The following is a 23,535-nucleotide window of genomic DNA, read 5'->3' on the forward strand; positions in this document are numbered from 1 at the left end:
ACTGTTATGCTGCAGAGCATGCTCTGCAACAAGATATTGTGAGTCACCACTATACATCATACATCTACGTCATTCATCCTAACTGATAACCAATGTGTTTCTCTTTTTTTTGTAGAAACTCATTAGTTTTGTTACATTTAAAATGATCCAGTTACCATTACATGATATTATGGTATGTCATATGTCATATGTTTTTGCAGTAAGTTGTAAAGTGGTCACCATGTCTATGAATATTTCATTATGTATGTTGATGAAAATTCAGTACAGGTTTTTGTACCAGTGTGTTTTCAATAATATGTGAATAAACATATATTCTTCTTTCTTATAGATAGCTAATGGTGAAGTTCATCCTGTCTGTCTGGCATCAAAACTTGAGTATCAGTCAGAGTATGGTATGGAACTTCCAGCCATGTCGGAGGTCTGCAGGCAGTGGATCTCCCTGTATTTCAGGGATAAATGCAATTTGGTTAGAGGTGAGTTAACTGTTAAAAGTTACCACATGAAACATCTCACACTATTGTGGAAAGGATACTTGCACTCACCATATAGAGGAGATGCTGAGTCACAGACTGGCCTCAGCAGCCAGACACTGTGGTCATGTGTGTGTGAGTTGCGTTTGCATGAATGTGTGCGTGCATGTCGTATATTTTCAATGAAGGTGGTGTTGGCTGAAGCTCACTTTCTGACAGTCTTTTTGTTGTGCCTATCTGTGACTCAGCATCTTTGTTATATGGTGAGCAGCAATAATATTGTTACATTCCATGATTTCACATGAAATATTTCTATGCCGTGCATTGTGCAGACAGAATTCTTAGCAGATAGTGTTCAGTTTTCTCTTTCTTTAAAGGATGATCATTCCACTTGGGACGTGTGGAAGGTGCATTGGCTTATTTGTTTTAGTTGCAAATATTTGTCATGTATTATTGTTTTCTGACATGTTCTACAGCCTGGAGGACCTCCTCACTACGGATCAATTGGAGTGAAAGTAAATCTAATGTAATGTAATATTTTTGCGATCAATTAACTCAAGTTCTTTGAGAAACTCCTTTGGTAGCACAGGTGACACATTACTCATGCCAGCTTCTTAGTGTTTTAAATTCATGTTCCGCATTTTTTTACCGTACACTATAACTACTACAAAATGTGCTGTAGTTTGATGAATTACAAATAATATTTAAAATAAAGAGCTAGGAATGGCAATTAGTGGTCAATAATTTGGTGTTGTAGTGAATGTTATATAACATGAGGGTGTGAGCATGCAGGTTCTGTATATTTGGGATAGTTCAATAAGGAAATAGCCCATCTTATGACTGTGTGGAGCTTGGTAGAAATCCAGCCTTGTCATCGCTGGTGTCTTCCGTGTATCTACTTGAATCGCACAAGGTGAATTATGAAAGTGCTCTTCTAAGAACATAAGAGCTGCTGATTTTTGGTACTTAACTGAGTTTGTGTTGATAATTATCGCTTTGTCTCTGTAGAGTATTAAGTGCTTATGAGGGAATGACAGGAACAGAAATGATAAAAAGTATTCCTATCGAATAGAAAAAGACACCTCAATTTGTGAGATTCCAGCTCACAATTTTAAAACACTATTTGTGTGATAGAAGTACGCTGATAAGCTAAAACATTATGGCCACTGCCCACAATAATACTAATCACCACCTGGTGGCATTGTGGGCACTTTACGTAGTAAGGAAAGCAGAGACAAATGGGGAATCATTCTAGTGATGACACAAAGTACATATGGGGAAATCCATTGACATAAGCAATTTTTTTAAAGAAAGGGCTATTGTTATGGCCCAGTATCTGGGAATGAGCATCTCGGAAAAGGAGAAGCTTCATGGGCTACTGTTGTAAGCATCCATGGAAAGTGGTTGAAGCTGATGAAGCCACAAGTTGACTACAGTGTTGGACATCAATAACTCATCACATAACATGGAGGTCAGAGACTTACCCATTCAGTAAAGTGAGACAGGTGGCCGATCTGATGACAGAATACAGTGCTGGTGATGGCACAACTCTTTGGAGCACACTGTTCACCTCATATTGTTGAACATGGATCTCCACTGCAGACCATCCCTATATGCTTCCATGTAGACCCAATGACATTGTCAGTTACTACACCAGTAGCCACAGGATTAAGATTAGACTGTAGATCAGTGGAAAATTACACACATCAGTGGTCAGGCCTGGATACCTTATCATCCAGGTGAACGGCCACTCAAAACATGCACTACACCTTAGAAGCAAGCTTTTGGGGCAAGCATTATGCTACAGGGGACAGTCACATGGGCTTCAATGGCTCCTGTGGCAGTGATTGAAGGGGCCATGATAGCTGTGAAATCATGAACATTATTACCGACCACCTGCATGAAGTCTCCTTGATGGCAATGGCATCTGCCAGCAGGATAACTTTCATTATCATGAGGCCATAATTGTGCTATAGTGGTTTGAGGCATGATAGCAAACTGGGGTTGATGTCTCAGCCACCAAATTCGCCTGACCGGAACCCAGTAAACACATCTGGGGCACTATCAGATGCCAAAGCTACACCCACAAAGCACCAACTCATAATTTGAGAATTTCGGTGCCACGTACCTCTGGACACCTATAAACAATTTGCCAAATCTATGTCAGGCACAGTTGCTGCTGTACTGTGTTCTAAAGGTGAACCAACATTTATTAAGCAGGTAGTCATAATGTTTCGGCTCACTGGTGTGTGTGTGTGTGTGTGTGTGTGTGTGTGTGTGTGTCACTATTCTTCAGTTTTTGTCGCCTTGCATTTTTGTTTTACTTTCACTCAATTGCTTAATGTAGGATCTCCAAGATAAAAATGTGAATAATACACACATTCTTTCATAGAACAACAATTTTAGTTAAAAGCAGAAATAATTTTTTAAAACTACAACATATGTTGAAAATGGTTGCTCTGTTCCTCTATGCATTTTAGTTCTTGTAAAATCACATTTAAACTTCTTTTATATAGAACTGTAATTTAAATTGTTTCAATATTCATGTGTTGCTTTACTTTAGTTGGTCTGGTATTTTAGGGTTATGTAAATTTCCGAATAGACTCACAACCAGACAAGTTCAGTGAATGAGTAAGTTACAAAGCTTTGCTTATTCTGCATTCTTTTACAAAAGCTTTTCGAATACGAAACAGGGATTGATTGAAATGTGTGGTACTTAGTTGGAATTTTCATGAAAGCAAAAATTTTCAAAAATTTGAAGAAAATGTCTTTATTGACAGTGGTTTCAAAGAACTTCATGTCAATAATTCAACTACCAGAAACCATGCATTTCAGTCCAGTTTTTCTTTTTGCGAAGACAGATTTTATGCACAGAATTAGGATTGTCAGTGAACCAGAGGTGGTTAGTCCAGCTACTCACATGGCCAGAAATGTGACACGAAGCTCCGTCACTAATAAAATATTTTATAGTATCAAATTTGCGATCTACAATCTTCTTAAGCAACCACTCGCAACACTTCACCCTCTTTTATTTGTCAGTTGGAAGTCATGGCTGTACACATGAAATGCAGTTGGGTTTCAGGCATAAAGACTTCAGTCCAAGATTACAAAATGTATGTTTAGTTAAATGAGACCATTAACTGAAAAGAGAAGCACTGAGCTGTCAATAGGCACACACGAAAGAAAGAAAACTTGCTAGGTTTCAGAGTTATTCTTTGATGAACTAGAAGAAAATACATATCATACAGAAAACACACATCCACACACTTGTGCCTGTGCCCCTATATGGTGCCGGCTGGACTAATAGTGCCAATTGCTTTATTTCTTGGCAGGTGGACCGTTGTGGTGGAGGTAGTGTCAGGTGGGAGAGGAAGGCAGGGAGAAGCACTGGAGGTGGGAGACCAGGGGCTTACAGGGAGGGGTCAGTGCAAGGGGTGGCAGGTATTATAGGCTAGGCATGTGTTGCTGGGGTCAGTGGGGAGCAGCACACACTGAAGGTGATGTGGGGATGTGAATTGGGATGGTGACGGGACAGAGGAAGGGGAAACCACTGTGTGGAGGGTTCAGGGACAGCAGGTGCTCTGAGATTGAGGTAAGGACAATTACGGAGTGCAGGATGTGTTGTAAGAATAACTCCCATCTGCGTAGTTAAGAGAAGATGACGGTGAAGGGAAGGATACAGGTGCTCAGATTCTAAAGCAGCCATTGCACCAGAGAGCCAACTTTGTTCTCGACAACAGTTTGACAGTGGCCATTCATTGTGATTGACAGCTCATTGGTAGTCATACTGACATAAAAGGCTGTGCAGTGTTTGCAGCAGACTTGCTGTATGACGTAGCTGCTGTCACAGGTGGCCTGACCCTTGACTGGGTAGGGTAAGCCTGTGGCAAGAGTAGGAGATGCTGGATGAGTGGATTGGGTAGGTCGTGCACATAGTCTGCACATTGACATGAACCCTGTGGCTAAAGGTTCGGAGTGACAGTGGCATAGTGATACATTAGGACATTGTGTGGGTTGGGTGGGATGGAACACCACTTTAGAATGGATGGGAAGGATCTTGGGTAGGATGTCCCTCATTTCAGGGCAGGATGAGAGATAATCAAAACTCTAGTGAAGGATATGGTTCATTATAATGAAATGAACACCCTTAGCTGCTTACAGACGTTGACATACGTCAACGGGGACAGATGAAAATATGTGCCCCGACCGGGACTCGAACCCGGGATCTCCTGCTTACATGTCAGACGCTCTGTCCATCTGAGCCACCGAGGACACAGAGGATAGCGCGACTGCAGGGATTTATCTCTGGCAAGCCTCCCGTGAAACCCACATTCTCAACGTATTGTCCCACACTACATTCGTAGTGCCTCAGCCCATTATACTCCCGTAAGAGTTCGGGCACTGTTTGTGCATTCACACATGTCCGAAAGAACAGATACCATCTTAGTATAAATGGGTATGGTTCAGTTGTTGCAATCGGGTGGGATTGGATTGGATTAGGTGGGGGGTACTCTTTTGTAGCTGATTCTTGGGAGGGGTTTAGGATTGGAGGTGTGTAAGGATATTGTATGGGAAATTTGTCTGTGGATGAGGGAGGGGGGGGGGGGGGGAGGGGTGTATTGCCCGTCTATGAAAGCCTTTGTGAGACCTTCAGCATACTGGGCAAGGGAGTTCTTGTCACTGAAGATACATCATCCACAAGTGACAAGGCTGTATGGGAGGGATTTTCTAATGGGGAAAGGATGGCAGCTGTTGAAATAAGGTACTGTTTATTGTTGGTGTGTTTAATGCGGATAGGGGAGTGAATATAGCCATGAGAGAGGAGAAGGTTAATGTCCAGGAATGTGGCACATTGGATAGAGGAGGAACAGGTGAAGCAAATGAAAAAGATGATGATGAGATTGTGAATGAATGTGGGTATGGTGTCTTGGCCATGGGTCCAAATTATGAAGGTATGTCTACAATCCTGTACCAGACTAGGCAGTGGGAGTTCTGAGAGGCCATGGTTTCCTCTAGATGGTCCATAAACAGGTTGGCATAGGAAGGTGCCATATAGATGCCCACGGCTGAGCCACAGATTTATTTGTGTACGTTTCCTTCAAAGGGGAAGTAGTTTTGAATTAGGATGTAGTTGGTAAGATGTATAAGGAGTGAGGTGGTGGGTTTGGAGTCTGAAGAACATTGGGAGAGGTAGTGGTCCATAGTGGCAAGACCATGGGCTTGTGGAACGTTGGTACATAGAGAGGTGGGTATGGTAGAACATGTGTCGTTGGTTGGAGGTGTTGGTCAACAAGAGCAGAAATTCCTTCAGTGGTAGCAAAATAGCCAGCTACAATGGGACATCCAGGATTGTTTGGTTTATGGATTCTGGGGAGCGTGTAGAAGATGGGTCTGCCAGGTGTTGTTCGGAGGAGGAGGGATATGCACTAAGGTGAGAGATTCTGGGAAGAGCCTGTGGATTTTGGTAGGAATTGGAGGTTATGTTGGACTTCTGGGGTGAGATCACTGTGCCAGAGCTTGTAGGTGGAGTCTTACAGTTTGCAGAGGCTTTCTGTCGGGTAGTCACTGTGACTCCTCATTGCAATGGTGGAGCGTGTGTCTGCAGGGAGTATGATTAGATGAAGATCTGTTTTCAGGTTGTGTATGACTGCCTTTTCTTCTGCTGAAAAGTAGAGACCTGGGGAAGGATGGTGAGGCCAGTTTTGGGGGTAAGGGATTCCTGGAAGATGAGCAAGGGATCATTAGGTGTAAGGAGAGGAGGTCCATGCTTGGGTGATAACATGAACTGGGAGAGGCAAGGTTAAATGTTGGGATTAGGTTGGCATTGGTTAGAGAGATTGGTGACCAAGTATTTCCACTGTAGGAACAGAGGAGGAGAATAGGTCTGTGGTAAGTTCCACATGGTTAAAGTTGGGTGCAGGACTGAATGTGGGGCCTTTGGATAAGACTGAAACTTCTGGGGGACTGAGGTTCTTGATGGAAAAGTTAACAACGTTTTTTTGGGTTTGCTTGAGTTCTGCATTTTGTGGGAGGGAATTTTGGAGGAATGGTAAATTGAAGATATCATCTAGCCAGGGTCTGGAGGTTATGAGGGGTTGACAAGGAGTTCACTGTGAATAGCATGAGTGTTGATGGATAGTGATGTCCCAAGGTGGGAATAGGATGTCAACAGGTTGGGCAGTTTATAGAGATGGTACCTGGAATCCTCCTCCAGTTGTTGGAGTGCAATGGTTTCTATTTTGGAAATGTTGTGTACATAGTAAGGATGGCACAGTAATAGTACCGTGTGGAGAGAGTAAAGGTAGTTGTGGGATACCTGTGCCATGGAGAGGTGTTTCTGCGATACCAGGTTTGTTAGGTACAGGGACTTGAAGAATCTGAAAACATCAAGGTCATTATGAAAGGAAGGGGATCCAGAGAATGGGATTTTTATGGTTAGGCCCTTGGGAGGGGAGTCTGTAGTTAAGACAGCATTTAAAGAACAGGATGTGGGACTGGGTTTTAGCCATGGAAATGGATACTTTTCTGTACTGGTTCAGAAAGATGGAGCAGGGGTACACTAGTGCAGGGATGCTGTTAGGAAATGGGAAATGACGCTGGAAATGGACAAATGAAAGCATTAGGCAGTTATAAGGGGAACTGGACAGTATAACGTGAGTTCATAATGTGAAAAGAACAGGAGAAATTTGGCTGAGGCTGTCAGATGATTTTGTGGTGTGAAGATGTTTGATCACATCTAAGTTATCATCACACATAGGAAAAAAGAGAGATGGAAACTTTATGACGGGAGCAATGTGTGAGGAGGGATGTGTGAACTCAGTGGTTAAATGTAGTGGTTAGTTGCTGGAAGGTGTTAAAACTGTGATCCGGTGGCGGTGTGCCACTTGCAGCAGCTTTTGATAGGGAGGCAGGGAGAAGCACTGGGGGTGGGTGGCTAGTGGCTCGGAGGGAGGGGATTGGTTAGCCAGCTAGGAATGCAGGCGTGAGGGGTGACAGGTATATAGGCTAGGCACGTAATGCCGGGGTTGATATGAAGGTGACATGGGGATGTGAATTTGCATGGTGCCAGGACACAGGAAGGGGATACTGTTGGGTGGAGGGTGCAGGGGCAGTGAGTGACATGAGTGTTGGGTGGAGGGTGCAGGGGCAGTGGGTGACATGAGGTTGAGGTCAGGACAATTACAGGAATGGAGGATGTGTTGCAAGGATAACTCCCACCTATGTGGTTCAGAGAAGATGGTGTTTGATGAAAGAATTCAGATGACACAGGTTGTGAGGCAACCATAGTATTGAGCGTGTTATGCTCAGCTGCATGTTGTGCCACCAGGGAGTTAACTTGGTTCTTGGCAACAGTTTGGTGGTGGCCATCCATCCTGATGGACAGCAGGTTGGTAGACATATCAACATGAAAGGCTGTGCAGTGTTTACAGTGCTCTTACTGTATGACATGGCTGCTTTCACAGGTGGGCCGACCTCTGATGGGGTAGGATAAGCTTGTGACAGGAGTAGAAGGAGCTGGGTGGATGGGTTGGGCAAATCTTGCACCTTAGTTTGCACAGGAATATAATCCCTATGACAAGGGGCTGGGAGTGAGAGTGGCATAGTGATGGACTAGGAGGTTGTGTAGGTTGGGTGGGGACGGAACACCACCTTAGGAGGGATGGGAAGGATCTTCGGTAGGATGTCCCTCATTTCAGGGCAGGGGAGAGATCAAAACTCTGGCAAAGGATATGGTTCAGTTGTCTCAATCCAGGGTGGTATTGGATTATGAGGGAGCCACTCTCTTGCAGTTGATTCTTGGGGGAGGGAAGGGGTGGGGGGGGGGGCGGTTAAGCCTTCGTGAGGCCTTACTGGGTAAGAGAGTTCTCTTCACTATAGATACATTATTCATGAGTGCCACGACTATATAGGAGATATTTCCTGATGTGGAAAGAAAGACAGGTGTAAAAATGTAAGTATGTTGGTGGTTAGTGGGTTTAATGGGGACAGAGATGTGGATGGCAACATCAGAGAGGTGGAGGCCAATGACTATGAAGGTGGTGCGGTTGGGTGGAGGAAGACCAGGTGAAGCAGATCGAGGAGATGTTAAAGTTGTGAAGGAATCTGGACAGTGTGTTCATATCATGAACATCTAACATTTGTCTGTCCTGAATGCTGCCTAACTGATTTTTTCAGGATAGTAGAATTTTCTACAAAATGCTGATGGGCTTCTGGAATTTATTCTGAAAGCTTCTGATTATGTTTACAGTTAAAGTCATCCCCGCTGGATTTCCGTTTTGTTATCAGCTGATGTATGCTCCTTTTTTCAGGAGTACTGGAGTTCTAGGATTTCTGCTGAAAATGTTCATGAATCTTCTTGAATAGACAAGTACAGATGCAAATTTGAACTATACATACAATTTTATTCACATAATGCGACATATTTTAGTTGAATAAGTAGAACAACAAAATAAACACCTACAGCACTTTCAGGCAGTAAGCAACAACAAGCTCTGTAGGAATCAGCATGGGTTTTGAAAAAGACGGCCGTGTGAAACCCAGCTCGCGCTATTCGTCCACGAGACTCAGAGGGCCATAGACACGGGTTCCCAGGAAGATGCCGTGATTCTTTACTTCCACAAGGCGTTTGATACAGTTCCCCACAGTCTTTTAATGAACAAAGTAAGAGCATATGGACTATCAGACAAATTGTGTGATTGGATTGAAGAGTTCCTAGATAACAGAACGCAGCATGTCGTTCTCAATGGAGAGAAGTCTTCCGAAGTAAGAGTGATTTCAGGTGTGCCGCAGGGGAGTGTCATAGGACCGTTGCTATTCACAATATACATAAATGACCTTGTGGATGACATCGGAAGTTCACTGAGGCTTTTTGCAGATGATGCTGTGGTGTATCGAGAGGCTGTAACAATGGAAAATTGTACTAAAATGCAGGAGGATCTGCAGCGAATTGACACATGGTGCAGGGAATGGCAATTCAATCTCAATGTAGACAACTGTAATGTGCTGTGAATACATAGAAAGATAGATCCTTTATCATTTAGCTACAAAATAGCAGGTCAGCAACTGGAAGCAGTTAATTCCATAAAATATCTGGGAGTACGCATTAGGAGTGATTTAAAATGGAATGATCATATAAAGTTGATCGTCGGTAAAGCAGATGCCAGACTTGAGATTCATTTCTGAGCTCTGTTATTGATTCTAGTTTTATATGCCTCAGTGTACTAATGGTCAATGTTTATATAATAGTATATAATTATGCTACTTGTTGTATATATTCATTACATTTATGTCACGATATCTTTGCAAATGTACAAAAACTGACAGTGTCCAAGACTAAAGTTATTTTGGATAAATAATAATAGTAATTATTATTATTATTATTATTGGTACGGAATCAAATTAGGGAGAAATAAACAACACAACTTTACTAAAAGAAGGGATCAGCTTGCAGGTCATTACTCATTCACCAAGGACAAGTTAATTTGGAATAGATTGTAAAAATTGGAGATGGAGACCAGTGAATAAATATAGAGTGTCCAGGTTAAACGTATAGTAATGTAAAATGTAATGACTTCAGACATAATTGTGAGAGTTATTGATAATTCAAAATTATTTTAGTTTTGCGTGCGGCAGTTTATACCGCATGGTAGGGGCGGGAAAAACCGACACACATTTTATTTCAGAATGCCTAGTATTTTTTGGTATTTATGTGGTCTCTGTTAGAACAGGGGTTTTTATTTTTTACTAATAACGGGATAAAAAGACCGAAATATCAGTTTAGCCATAGCAGCAGTGCAAATTTTTTGTTTTTAAATAAACCTTTTTTAAGGAATGAGGAATTCTGATTTGCATTGCTTTGGAATATTACGTTATTACAGAAAATTGGAAAAGGAAACTGCGTTATTTTAATAGCAACGTCGACAGAAACAAGTAACAAACACATGGGATAAGGATTGGTAGAGCACTGATGCGACAGTAACGTACGTGTTACCATGTGGTGTGGCCTATTAGCTGTACATGCAGTGTGCAAGGCTTGCTTTGTCTGGGGTATATGATAGTTTCACATTATCATTGTTGGACATCAGTTGTATTACAGAATAGGACAATCCGTAGTCCAAAAGTAATTTTATGAAACACCGTGTCAGTGAAGTACAGTGCTCCATTTGCTTTAAAAGATTGAAAATAGGAGGAGCCACAACCAAAATGTGACACAATATAAGGAGAAAATGTAAAACTTAACAGTTCACTCATAGTTTACAATAAAAATAGAAAGCAGCCAGTGTCCACATAATATGGCTTTATGCTTGTAGCCCTGGAAAATTGACAAATATCACAAAAAATAGTGTTCTCCAGTCTCTGTTTTCACCCTTTAGGACTGACTATTCTTGATTTCCAGATAGTAGTATGATTTCCTGTTTTGCAGTCATGTAATCATACAATAATGGGTCTTTCTGCCTATTTATGTGCAATATGTTACATTTGTGTGCGTTGAGGGTCAGCTGCCAATTCCTGCTCCAAGGTTTGATCCTGTGCAGGTCATCATGCATGTAGACTACTCTCTAAACTACAGCATCATCCATGAAAGTCTTATGGTATTTCATACTTAATCCACTAAGTCATTCATATATATTGTGCAAAGTAATGGTTCCATAACACTCTCTTGTTGTACATTCAAAGGCACTTTTGCATCTGAAGTCTTCTCTCCATTGAGAATGAAAATGCTGTGTTCTGTTTGCTAGGTGGTCTGATGCTCTGTGCACTTGTATTTTGTTCATTAGGTGGCAGTGCAGAACTGTACCCAATGCCTTATGGAAGTCAAGGAAAGTGGCTTCTATCTGGGTGTCATTATCTACTGCCTTCTGGGTCTCTTGATCGAACAGAGTGAGCTGGGTTTTGCCCAGTTGTTGTTTTTGGAATCCGTGTTGATTCCTGCAGAGGAGATATTCAGTCTCCTGACATATCATAATATGTGAGCATAAAAGATGTTCCAAATTCTACAAATGACCAACATCAGAGGTATAGCCCTATAGTTTTGTGCATATGTTCGCCAACCCTTCCTGAAAACGGGAATGACTTACACTTTTTCCCAGTTATTAGGAACACATCTCTCGACCAGTGACTCTGATACAGTGGTTTTAGAAAAGGAGTAAATTCCTTAACATACTTTGTGTAGAATCATGTTGGTATCCTGTCAGGTCCTTTGGACGTCCTTGTGTTGAGCAATTCCAGTTGCTGTTCTAGCACAGGATCACTTATTTCAATATCTCATTTTTCTGATAGTGTAACAATTTAAAGGAGTAACTACAGTGTGAACCTTGCAGGGAAACAGTTTGGGAAAAATCATTTAGTATTTCAGCCTTTCCTCTGTAATCACCTCTGTCATTATGGTCACAGAATATCTAGACTGATGGCTTCGATCGGTTTATTGATGTAACATAAGATCAAAGCTTCTTTGGTCTTTTTGCCTAGTCGGCAGATAGAATTTTACTTCTGAATTCATTGAACATTTCACACGTCTCTCCTTTCACTGTTTTTGGTTTCTTTCAGCTTTTATTTGTTTATGAGGCTTTGGCTGTGTTGAAAAGTGCAGTGCTGCTTTCTTTGCTTTCGTAGCAGCTGTCTAACATGACATTTGGCCCTTTCCCATGTCTCACAATATTGCTTTTCACGTTCCTGGCTAAAATGTATTGTACAGTAATCTTGAACTTTGCATATCAGTGCTTAACATTGTCAGTGCTGAAGGTGAAATTTCCATGTTGACTGCTCAGGTAATCTGGTATGTTCCTTATCCCTCTTGCTTAGCAGAAATATCTATGTACTTTTCTGTACGTTATTTACAGCCATATTCAGTGATGTTATAGCCTTTTCCTTGTTCTGCACTGAGTCAGAAAGTTTGGGCTGTTGGTGACAAGGAGATACTTTCTCTGATTAGTTGCTGAAGGTAATTTTCAAAAGAGGCATCTAGAACAATTCAACAAAGCTCACTGTCCTTACTGCCCACCTTAACACATTGAGCCTCGCTGAAGCCAGTGGGCTTGGGTAAATAGCTGCATCAAACCCATCTTCAGCAGCAGGAGCAGCAACAACAACAACAACAAGTTTTTAATGTTTTAAAGGAGGGTGTAACATTTTGTTGCATGAAAAATGGAGGTTGGAACATTTAGTGAGCTGGGTAATGTGGTAGAGACTATTACAGCACATAATGTGGTAGTGGTTACTACTTTCACGTTTTCAATAATTAAATGGTAATTATATTTATCTGAGTACAGAAAGTAAGCAGCTAAACATAGCTATTAACATTTTAAAATAACTGTGTTTAGATGTTTACTTTCTGTACTCAGATAAATATAATTACCATTGACTCAGGTTCAACACATGTACAGCAACTCTCTGTGGATAATAATGGACTGTGTGTATGTTTCTTATATTTTTGTAGCAAGGATTGACGCACCATCTCAGAAACTGCTCTTAGTTGAGGACAAAAAGATGGAAGATCTGGCTCGAGAATGGTTTGACCAGCGAATTCGTTCCTCCTTGCTGTCCATCTTGTACAGTATACTGCTTGGTCTGCTGGATGTGGAACCAGGGAATTATCTGCTGTCTCACAGGAAGAAAATGGGTGCATTTGCATCACTAATGAAAGCCACTGACAGGTAATATTTCTTTACGTACCAGTGAGTTAGAACATTAAAGGTGCTTGCAAGTATACCGGAATAGTTGTTTTGTTTTGCAAAAGCAGCAGTCAGCATCTACGTTTATCCTGTGCAAACCACTGTGAAGTGCATGGTAGAGGCTGCTTCTGTTGTACCACAAAGTAATGTTCACCCGTGTTCAACATCCATATGGAGTGCAGGAAGAATCCCTCTGTGCACATTGTAAGCAGTCTGATCTTGTCTTCACATTGGTGGCTGTAGAATATTTTTAGATTATTTACTTAATATTGGTTTGTGTAACTTAATAAACAGGCTTTCGTGAGGTGATTGCCACCTTATTTTCAGACCCCTTTCTTTTTCATGTTTTTCAGTGTTGCCAGCATGCTCTCCCATGGATCAAACAAACTAATCACTGTTTGTGCTGTTCTTTTTTTGTGCGCATTCAAGCATTCAAAATCTTCACAAACTTCTAAGCAATTTCTAGAATTGATAGCACGAAAGTTTTGTAAGCTACCTGCTTTGTATATTGATTGCATTTTTCCAGTATCCTATCATTGAACCACGTCTGCCATCTGCATTTCCTATAACTGAGCGTATGTGAGTATCCCACTTCGTTTTTGTTGTTGTGGTTTTTGTTGTTGTTGTCTTCAGTCCAAAGACTGGTTTGATGCAGTCGCCAGACTACTCTCTCCTGAGCAAGTCTCTTAATCTTTTGCATAACTACTGCAGCCTACATCCATTTGAACTTGCTTAGTATCTACGACACTATGTATCAGTTTTTGGTATACCATGTGGCCCAAGCCACCACCTTTTTTCATGGAGATTTGCACATCAAGTGAACATCACCTGCCATCTCCCTCCACAGTAAACAGAATCTTGAGATAAATCTCTTTGAGATCTTCATGAAAACAGCGTAGTTCCCCTCTGCCATATCTCTACAACACAAATATATTATCCATGTAACAGAATAACATATTTGGTTTTTTTGTTGGTAGTTCGTAATGCTGGTTCGTGAGATTTTTTATGAAGAAATTTAGTATCACTGGGCATCAAGAACTCCCTGCAACCACACCATCCATCTGTTCATAAAACTTATCTTTCCATTTGAAACGTGGGATCACGAGACAATATTTAAACAGTTCTCCAACATCGTCACGAAAAATGTGATTCAGCTCTTCCAGTGCCTCATTGTGGAACTATGTTAAACAGTGTTACCATATCAAAACTGATTAATATGTCCTCCATCTGGACCACTTTGCTATTTAATTTACACGGAATAAAATGTGCCCAAATTTTTAATGTAAAAGGCCACCTATTCGATTCCCGAGTTCTTGATAACACAAGAATTGAGGCTCATTTTATCAGTTAATTAAATGACATAGTGGTCAAGCCAGAGTATGTAATACTCATTTTTGATGATGTAGCACTGATTACCATGATTTTGTGTAATGAGATGATGTGGACAACTGAATCAGATTTTTCCTGCAGATATTGCAGAACTATTTAAATACTCTCTCATGGTCACAAACTTCAATTGGAAAGCAGAGTTTTATAAAAAAGATGATTGGTGTGGCTATAGGGAGCCCCTTTAAGCCTGGCGATAGCAAATTTCTTCAGAGAAAAATTTGAAGCACATGCTTTCAGAACACTAACAAAAAGCCAAAAATATGGTTCCTTTACAGGGATGATAGATTTGTGTTGTGGAGATGTGGCACAGAGAAACTAGGTCATTTTATCTTAAAGAGATTAACCAGAAGATTTAGTTTAATGTGCCGGAGGAGGTACATCGCAGATTACATTCCCTTGATGTGCAAGTCTCCAAGAATGAATATGGTAGCTTGGACCACACGGTATACTGAAAATCGACACATGGTCCATTACTTAAGCCAGGACACAAATTGACACCCATGACAAAAGTGAGGTGCTATAGAAATGGTAGCAAATATACCGAGGAATATCTACTCAACACGGAATTGGAATATCTCACTAAAGCATTGCTAAAGAGTGGATATTCACCCAGTGAGAACAAAAGAGCATTAAGACAATCATGCTAAGATCATAGCCATACAGGCATCTGTGACATTCAAGATTATCCTGTCATTCATTAAAGAGGTAACTGACCACATAGGAAGAAAGATGCTGATGAAACATAGTATTGTTGAAATCTTCAAATACATCCGAAAGGTATGAAAACACCTAAAGTCGGCCAAGGATGTTTGCAAATTGGTGGAAAAAAGCAAGAATATACTCAATTTCATGTAGTTGCATTGATGTTTAAGTGGATACTAATAAAACAAGTGAAACAATGGCCAGAACACAAGGGCTAAACACCCCAATAATTGCAATCAGAGGGAGGTGATGCGCGGGGGGGGCGGGGATTAATGGTATCTTGATTTCGGTGTTGAAAAAAATGTGGACTAGTATTTCACTATAGGTGATAGTGATTGTGAACCACAGTAACCAACAGTTTTCTGTCTCTTCTGGCCATGAGTATTTATATTTTGAAATCAACTTTCACACTTTTGATGAGAGACCACCAATCTGCCCACTGATTTGTGTGCTGTTTCATTTCTGGTATGATGGGTGGAACTTATCCACAGAAATTAAAGTGACTGAAATATGGTCTATACAATAAATAAATAAAATATGGTCACTACTATAAATTTAAAAAGGGAAATGTATAGGTTAAAGTTACATGTAGTGGGAAGTTCGGTGGCAGGAGGAACAAGACTTCTGCTCAGGTGAATACATGGTCATAAATACAAAATCAAATGGAGGTAATGCAGGAGTAGGTTTAATAGTGAATTAAAAAAAATAAGAATGTGTATAAGCTACTACTTGGTTTAAAAATCATGAAAGGAGGTTGTATATATGGAAGAGGCCTGGAGACACTGGAAAGTTTCAGATAGGTTATATGAGAGTCACTCCAAAAGAAATGCACACTATCTTTGTAAAAATGCAGTTTTCAGTCTGCATGTGTCAAAGTTTTACAGTGTGTAGATAAATCGTTCCCACTTGTTTTCAAGCTTAGATCAACCTGTTCCTGTGAGTGGTGCCGTCACAGCATGTCTTCAAGATGGCTGCTACACTTGACGTTTGTCAGAAGCAAAGTGCTGTCATAGAATTCCTTTGCTGTGAAAATGAGACAGCGGGAAACGTCCACAAGAGGTTGAAAAAGGTGTATGGAGATGCTGCTTTCAATCGCAGGTTACGTGATGATAGTGGGCATGGCAATATTGAGGATTGTCCTTGCAGCGGCAGGCCTCCTACTTCACACACTCCAGACAATGTGTAGAGAGTTATCGAGTTGGTGACTGCTGACAGACGCATCACAGTGAATGAATTGTTACGCTACGTTGGGATAGGGGAAGGAAGTGTTTGCAGAATACTGAAAGTGTTGGCGTTAAAAAAGGTTTGTGCCAGCTGTGTTCCTAGGATGTTGACAGTGGCTCACAAAGAAACAAGAAAAACGGTATGCAGCAAACTTTTGGAACGGTACGAGAATGGTAGAGATGAATTTCTTGGAAGAATTGTGACAGGTGATGAAAGATGGCTCCATCATTTTTCACCAGAGATGAAGAGGCAATCAGTGGAGTGGCATCATGCAAATTCACCAAAAAAAAAAAAAAAAAAAAAAAAAAAAAAAACCCTTCTGCTGGAAAAGTTATGGCTACGGTGTTTCTCATTTCTGAAGGACCCTTGCTTGTGGACATCATGCCAAGTGGAACCGCCATAAATTCTGATGCATATGTGACGACACTGAAGAAACTTCAAGCTCGACTGAGTCGTGTTCGACCAAATCAGCAAAAGCAGGATGTTTAGCTGTTGCATGTCAGTGCACTGCCACATGTCAGTCAAAAAACCATGGAAGCGATCGCAAAACTCAGGTGGACAACACTGAAACACCTGCCTTACAGTCCTGTCCTGTCTCCATGTGACTATCATCTCTTTGGGAAACTGAAAGACTCTCTTCGTGGAACAAGGTTTGAAGATGACGACTCCCTTGTGCACACTGTCAAACAGTGGTTCCAACAGGTTGGTCCAGAATCTTACCATGCGGATATACAGAGGCTGGTTCCAAGATGGCATAAGGCAGTTCAGAGGGATGGAAATTATGCAAAGAAATGAAAATATTGTTCCTAAACGATGTATCTACACACTGTAAAACTTTCAGACATGTAGAATAAAAGATGGATTTAAAAAAAAAGAAGTGTGCATTTCTTTTAGAGTGACCCTCGTATAATGATAAGACAGATATTTAGGACCAGGTTTTAAATTGTAAGACATTTCCAGGGGCAGATGTGGATTCTGACCACAATTTATTGGTTATGAACTGTAGATTAAAACTGAAGAAACTGCAAAAAGATAGAAATACAGTAGAAGAAGAATGGGTAGCTTTGAGAGGTGAAATAGTACAATCAGCAGAGGATCAAGTAGGTAAAAAGATGAGGGCTAGTAGAAATCCTTGGGTAATAGAAGAGAGATTGAATTTAATTGATGAAAAGAGAAAATATAAAAAAGCAGGAACTTAAGCAGGCAAAAAGAAATACAAATGTCTCAAAAATGAAATCAATAGGAAGAGCAAAATGGCTAAGCAGGGATGGCTAGAGGACAAATGTAAGGATGTAGAAAATTAGAGAGACATTTGGAGACAAGAGAACCACCTATATGAATATCAAGAGCTCCGATGGAAAACCCATTCTAAGCAAAGAAGGGAAAGCAGAAAGGTGGATAGAATATCTATATATAGCAGAAAGGTGGAAAGAATATCTATAGAGTCTACAAGGGTGATGTACTTGAGCGGAGTATTATGGAAATGGAAGAGGATGTATATGAAAATGAAATGGGAGATATCTGACACAGCACTGAAAGACCTAGGTCGAAACAAGGCCCCGGGAGTAGATGACATTCCGTTAGAACTTGGGAGAGCCAGCCATGACAAAACTCTTCCATCTGGTGAGCAAGATATAGGAGACAGGCAAAATACCCTCAGACTTCAAGAAGAATATAATAATTCCAATCCTAAAGAAACCACATATTGACAGCTGTGGAAATTACCAAACTATCAGTTTAATAATTCATGGTTGCAAAATACTATCACGAATTCTTTACAGATGAATGAAAAAATTGGTAGAAGCCGACCTTGGGGAATATTGGTTTGGATTCCGTAGAAATGTTGGAACACGCAAGGCAATTCTGACGTAACGACTTATCTTAGAAGATAGATTTAGGAAAGGCAAACCTATGTTTCTAGTATTTGTAGACTTAGAGAAAGCTTTTGACAATGTCGACTGGAATAATCTCTTTCAAATTCTGAGGGTGGCAGGAGTCAAATACAGGGAGGGAAAGGCTATTTAGAATTTGTACAGAAACCTGATGGCAGTTATAAGAGTCGAGGGGCATAAAACGAAAGCAGTGCTTGAGAAGGGAGTGAGACTGGGTTGTAGCCTATCCCCAATGTTATTCAATCTGTATATTGAGCAAGCAGTAAAGGAAGCAAAAGAAAAATATGGAGTAGGAATTAAAATCCATGGAGAAGAAATAAAAACTTGAGGTTCGCTGACGACTTCGTAACTCTGTCAGAGACAGCAAAGGACTGGAAGAACAGCTGAACGGAATGGACAGTGTCTAGAAAGGAGGATATAAGATGAACATCAACAAAACCAAAACAAGGATAATGGAATGTAGTTGAATTAAATCAGATGGCGCTGAGGGTATTAGATTAGGAAATGAGACACTTAAAGTAGTAAATGAGTTTTACTATTTGGGGAGCAAAATAACTGATGATGGCCAAAGTAGAGAGGATATAAAATGTAGACTCCCTATAGCAAAGAAAGCATTTCTGAAGATGAGAAGTTTGTTTACATTGAATATAGGTTTAAGTTTCAGGAAGTCTTTTCTTGAAAGTATTTGTATGGTATGTAGCGATGTATAGAAGTGAAACATAGGTGATAAACAGTTTAAACAAGAAGATAATATAAGCTTTCGAAATGTGGTGCTAGAGAAGAATGCTGAAGATTTGATGTGTAGATCATGTAACTAATGAGGTGGTGCTGAATAGAATTAGAGATAAGAGGAATTTGTGGCACAACTTGACTAGAAGAAGGGATCGGTTGGTAGGACACATTCCGAGGCAGCAAGAGATCGCTAGTTTAGTACCGGAGGGAAGTGTGGAGGGTAAAAATCATAGAGGGAGACCAAGAGATGAATACACTAAACAGATTCAGAATGATGCGGGTTGCAGTAGTTGCTTGGAGATGAAGAGGCTTGCACAGGATAGAGTAGCATGAATGGAGAGCTGCATCAAACCAATCTCTTGACTGAAGACAACAACAACAACAACATAGACATATAATCATAAAAATTAGCTCTGTGCTCTTAAACTTCAATTATATATATTATGCCTCCATGTTTTTGCACATATTTATTATTTTCCATCATTAAGAATATAAATGGAATACTGCCTCATAAATTCGCAACCAAACTATAACATTTCAGTCCAACGTAGGCAGGCCTTGGGGAGCACTACAGATAAGTGTGCCGCCACAATTAAGGTTTGTATTCACATTTGCTGGCTTTGTTACCTCATAACTAAATTGTACTCTTAGCAGTTTTCAATCAGACATAAGTCACAAAATCAAAGAAACTCATTCTTCAGCAAGCACATTCATGTATATTTATGTAGTAAGAAGATACAAGAATCTGTTACAAACAAGAAGGAAAAATTATGTATTAGTATATATCCGGACATGAACGTACTACCTTCCGCTACAGATTACATCATCTCTAAACACAGAGTCTTTGTGACTGAAGCAGCTTAACACAATGTCGTTGTTCATATTACGATATGCTGAAGGCTTTCACTGCTGATGTGTTGTTAACTGATGTTGAATTATAAGAAATCATACCTAGGGTGATGAGTTTGTGATAAATCTCAATATGCCACCACATTGAAGTGGCATACTGCTGTAAAAGGCAAGCTATAATTCAAAAAATGCAGTATGGCATCTCTAAAGTTGTCAACTTCCAACATCGCATCAAGTGACATGTCATTTTGACACCAGTATCGAATAAGTCGAGCATGTTATGAACCATACACCCTTGCAGTGGCAAGACATAACTCCATGGCTCTGCAGCAAGGAGATTAGTATCTATTCTCACCTCCTGCACCACATAGACACTGTCACCCCTCCCTTCCCCCCCCCCCCCCCCCCCCCCCCCCCCGCCCCCCTCCCCTCCCCATCAGTAAGGTACTGTTAATTGTTTTTCTGGATTGATTGGAGAAAGTTATAACAGAAGTAATAGCACTTGTTAAGTATTGGTGCTGAGCAAAATGTAACATTGATTTTACCAAAATATATTATACATTGAAACTTCCTTTGGAGGTGGGGGGGTTTTAGGCACAAGTGCTTTGCCAACTGAGCTACCGAAGCATGACTCATGACCTGTCCTCATAGCTTTACTTCTGCCAGTACCTCGTCTCGTACCTTCCAAACTTAAGAGAAGCGCTCCTCGAAAATTATATTATACTTAACTATTTTCAAAGTAGCCATGAAAAAGAGACTGCAACTGAATCTTTTTCTGGGTTAGCTGGCTTCTCATTTGTAGTTGGAATGAAACTGGCTTCTCATTTGTAGTTGGAATGAAACTGGCTTTGAAATTGGACAAGTACTCTACAGTAGTATAGATTTCTGCAGGAGAGGGCCTGGCAACATACTTATGTGTTTCATGGAGCAATGTTGTCAACACTTGCTCTGATGGTATGATGGGAATGAAAAGTAGTGTGTCATCTGTCACATCTGTGCAGCCAGTTAGAGAGCAATTGGCAGATGACTTGTTCGGAAGCCAGAGACAAAGGAAACTATTCTTACATTTTCACATCAGTATAGATGTGGAATCTGCTATGTATTCAGATAAAACAGCTGTGTCCCACCATAACCACAACCTTGGAAATTGCAATATATTCTGAAGGAGGAGCAAAATTACTGTGAGAGCTGAGATTATTAATTAATTGCTGCTTGTATATAGATGCTGCTGCTGCTGGTGGTGGTGGTGGTGGTGGTGGTGCCACTGCCTCTGCTGCTGCTGCTGCTGCTGCTGCTAACGATGATGATGATTAAAAATAATAAACAGATGACTGGCTTAGATAGTAAGCAAAGAAGAAAATGAAGATAAAATCAGTGGAAATCATTATCTTTTTCTCCTTCCAAAATGTAGACAGTCAGTAAATTGCATAGGTTTAGAACAGGTATGGTGTTAACTCTGTTAGGCAGATAATTTAACAGTGAACCAGTTCGTAATGTTAATTAGAATATGTTAAAAATAAAATTTTCTCGAAGAGCCGCTTAAAAAAAAAAAGGGGGAGGGGGCAACGCCATACACCCAGGTAAATACGGTATGCATCAAACAGCTACTTAGAGAATTTAAAACTATATTTCAGCGATGCAAATGCATCTCACTCCTAGCCCCCCACAAAAGCTTCATCCTGTCCTCTTACATTTCCACTGGTCAACAAGTAATTAATTCATTTATTTTATTTTTATGTTATTTATTTGTTTTTTCTTCTTCATACTTCTGTTCCTTCTTATCCTACTGACTTTTGTTGATCCACTGAATAAACTGTTGTACGCTCTGTGAAGCAGATTACCTATGAATTGATGTGCTCTATGCCATATAGTTTCTTTTCATACTTTGTAGGTGGATGCTTGTGAACTCTACTGATAGGTGCTTCTTTCATATTAATGCTCATTAGTTGTTCATCATTTAAAACTTAAGAAGAATTATCTGTTACATTTTTAATGCTAATGATGATTTAATTTTTATAGGGATAGTTCTTTGGACCTGAAACAGATGTATGAAAGTGTTGATGCTGAAGCACCAGAAATTGTAACCGAGATTCAGTGGCCACCGCTTGATGTCAACTTGCAGACACCGAACCAGTACAAACTACATCGAGTCCCATGCCTTTTTGAACCCTGTACCATTAGTCACAATACCACTTGTAAGTAGATGCCACAATATACTACTTCTGGCAGTTTTTAACTTTTTCCTTGATTATGACAAAGTTATCAAATATCATCATTCATTATACGCTTTTGCAGTGTGTGATGTTAAAATAAGCTGTAGTGTAAATAAAGAGTCTCATGACAGTTTTCAAATCAAGATTTATGTACAATGACACAGGGGGTGCATTAATTATTATTTTCATATTTATTATGCTTTAAATCACGGGTGCTGACAAAGGATAACAACTCTTACACACTATCTTACAATATACTAAACATTTGTCTGTGCTTTCTTTTTCCAGATAAAACCCAAAATAAGTTTAAACCTAATAAAAAGAAGAAAAAGAAGAAGAAAAAACCCATCCAAGAAAAAAATAAACATTCTGAAGGACAGACTAGTCACACGATCCAGTGCTGCTGATCACCTATGTAGCAGCAGGCAGAGATAAAAGTGTTAAGTACCTCTTTCCAACAGAATTGCGTACTAAAGCTTAATATTCCTGTAGCAGAAGTTGGAAAAGCTGGGGAAATTATTGTGCTGTATTTGTTCTCGAAAATTAATATTTATTGTAGATAACAGAGTTTAATCATTTTCAGTTTTGTTTTGTTTTGTCATCTGTTCAACTCACTCTGCGTAATCTGTCAGTGTATAGATTCCTGTGAAAATAGCTCCATAGTGTTCCTGGCCATACATGTAAATCAAGGGAGCCGCACATGAGCACAGCCTATTGATTGCACCTCACGTTTGCCTCCAATATGACATGTCCCAACATGATGACTCATGATGCACAGAATGCTTGTTGTGTTCTGTTTCTCATTATAGCTAGCCAGAATAATCATTTGCTAGATGCTGTGAATGCTCCAACATGTCATTAAAAGAAAAATTAAATCCTTATTTTATGATAATTGTTGTTAGGATAAATATATCTTTGGATTACCTTTACAGATGCATTCTGTTATGCAAACTTTTTCTGTAAATGACTTTTCATTTTTTGGGGACTAAGAAAAAGAATACTATATGTGAGAACTTACAGTGTATTTCATCTTGTGATGCTATCCTTAATGAAATGCCTTGTGTTCACTCACATTTCTATAACAATCAAATCTAAGATCAAAATAAATTCATATTATTATTCATAAATAAATTTTAGTGAAATCAAATTTGACATTTATCTATCATCAGTAATAGCAAAGCTTAATAATGGTACACAGTCTGATGCATCTGTTTAGTTTCTTGTACATGTTAAGCCCTTCTGTTCTTATTAATAAGCACCAAAGCAATTATCGAACATAGAAATACCAAATATTCAGTATGTTGATCAATGTTCCAGCGGATCTTTATCTGTTCTACACTCACATTTCCTCTCCTTGTCATTATTGGTGGCACTTCATTCTACATATGCAGAT

The 23,535-nt window shown here is 40.0% G+C and overlaps 1 protein-coding gene across 2 annotated transcripts in view; it reads left to right on the forward strand.

The window, feature by feature from the left end:
• LOC124803036 (little elongation complex subunit 2-like) overlaps positions 1-23,322 on the forward strand; it is a 243,312-nt gene extending 219,990 nt beyond the window's left edge. Inside the window, exons 10-13 of one of the 2 annotated variants that reach the window (XM_047264150.1) lie at positions 329-473; positions 12,907-13,123; positions 21,949-22,124; positions 22,431-23,319. In XM_047264150.1, coding sequence (XP_047120106.1) covers positions 329-473; positions 12,907-13,123; positions 21,949-22,124; positions 22,431-22,549 — 657 coding nt within the window. In that variant the 3' untranslated portion in view covers positions 22,550-23,319. Of the gene's footprint in view, positions 1-328; positions 474-12,906; positions 13,124-21,948; positions 22,125-22,430 lie in introns of both variants that reach the window. The other variant, XM_047264151.1, reaches the window with a different exon arrangement.
• Positions 23,323-23,535: the final 213 nt, after the last annotated feature.

Source organism: Schistocerca piceifrons, chromosome 6, assembly GCF_021461385.2.
Source record: "Schistocerca piceifrons isolate TAMUIC-IGC-003096 chromosome 6, iqSchPice1.1, whole genome shotgun sequence".
Lineage (NCBI taxonomy): Eukaryota > Metazoa > Arthropoda > Insecta > Orthoptera > Acrididae > Schistocerca > Schistocerca piceifrons.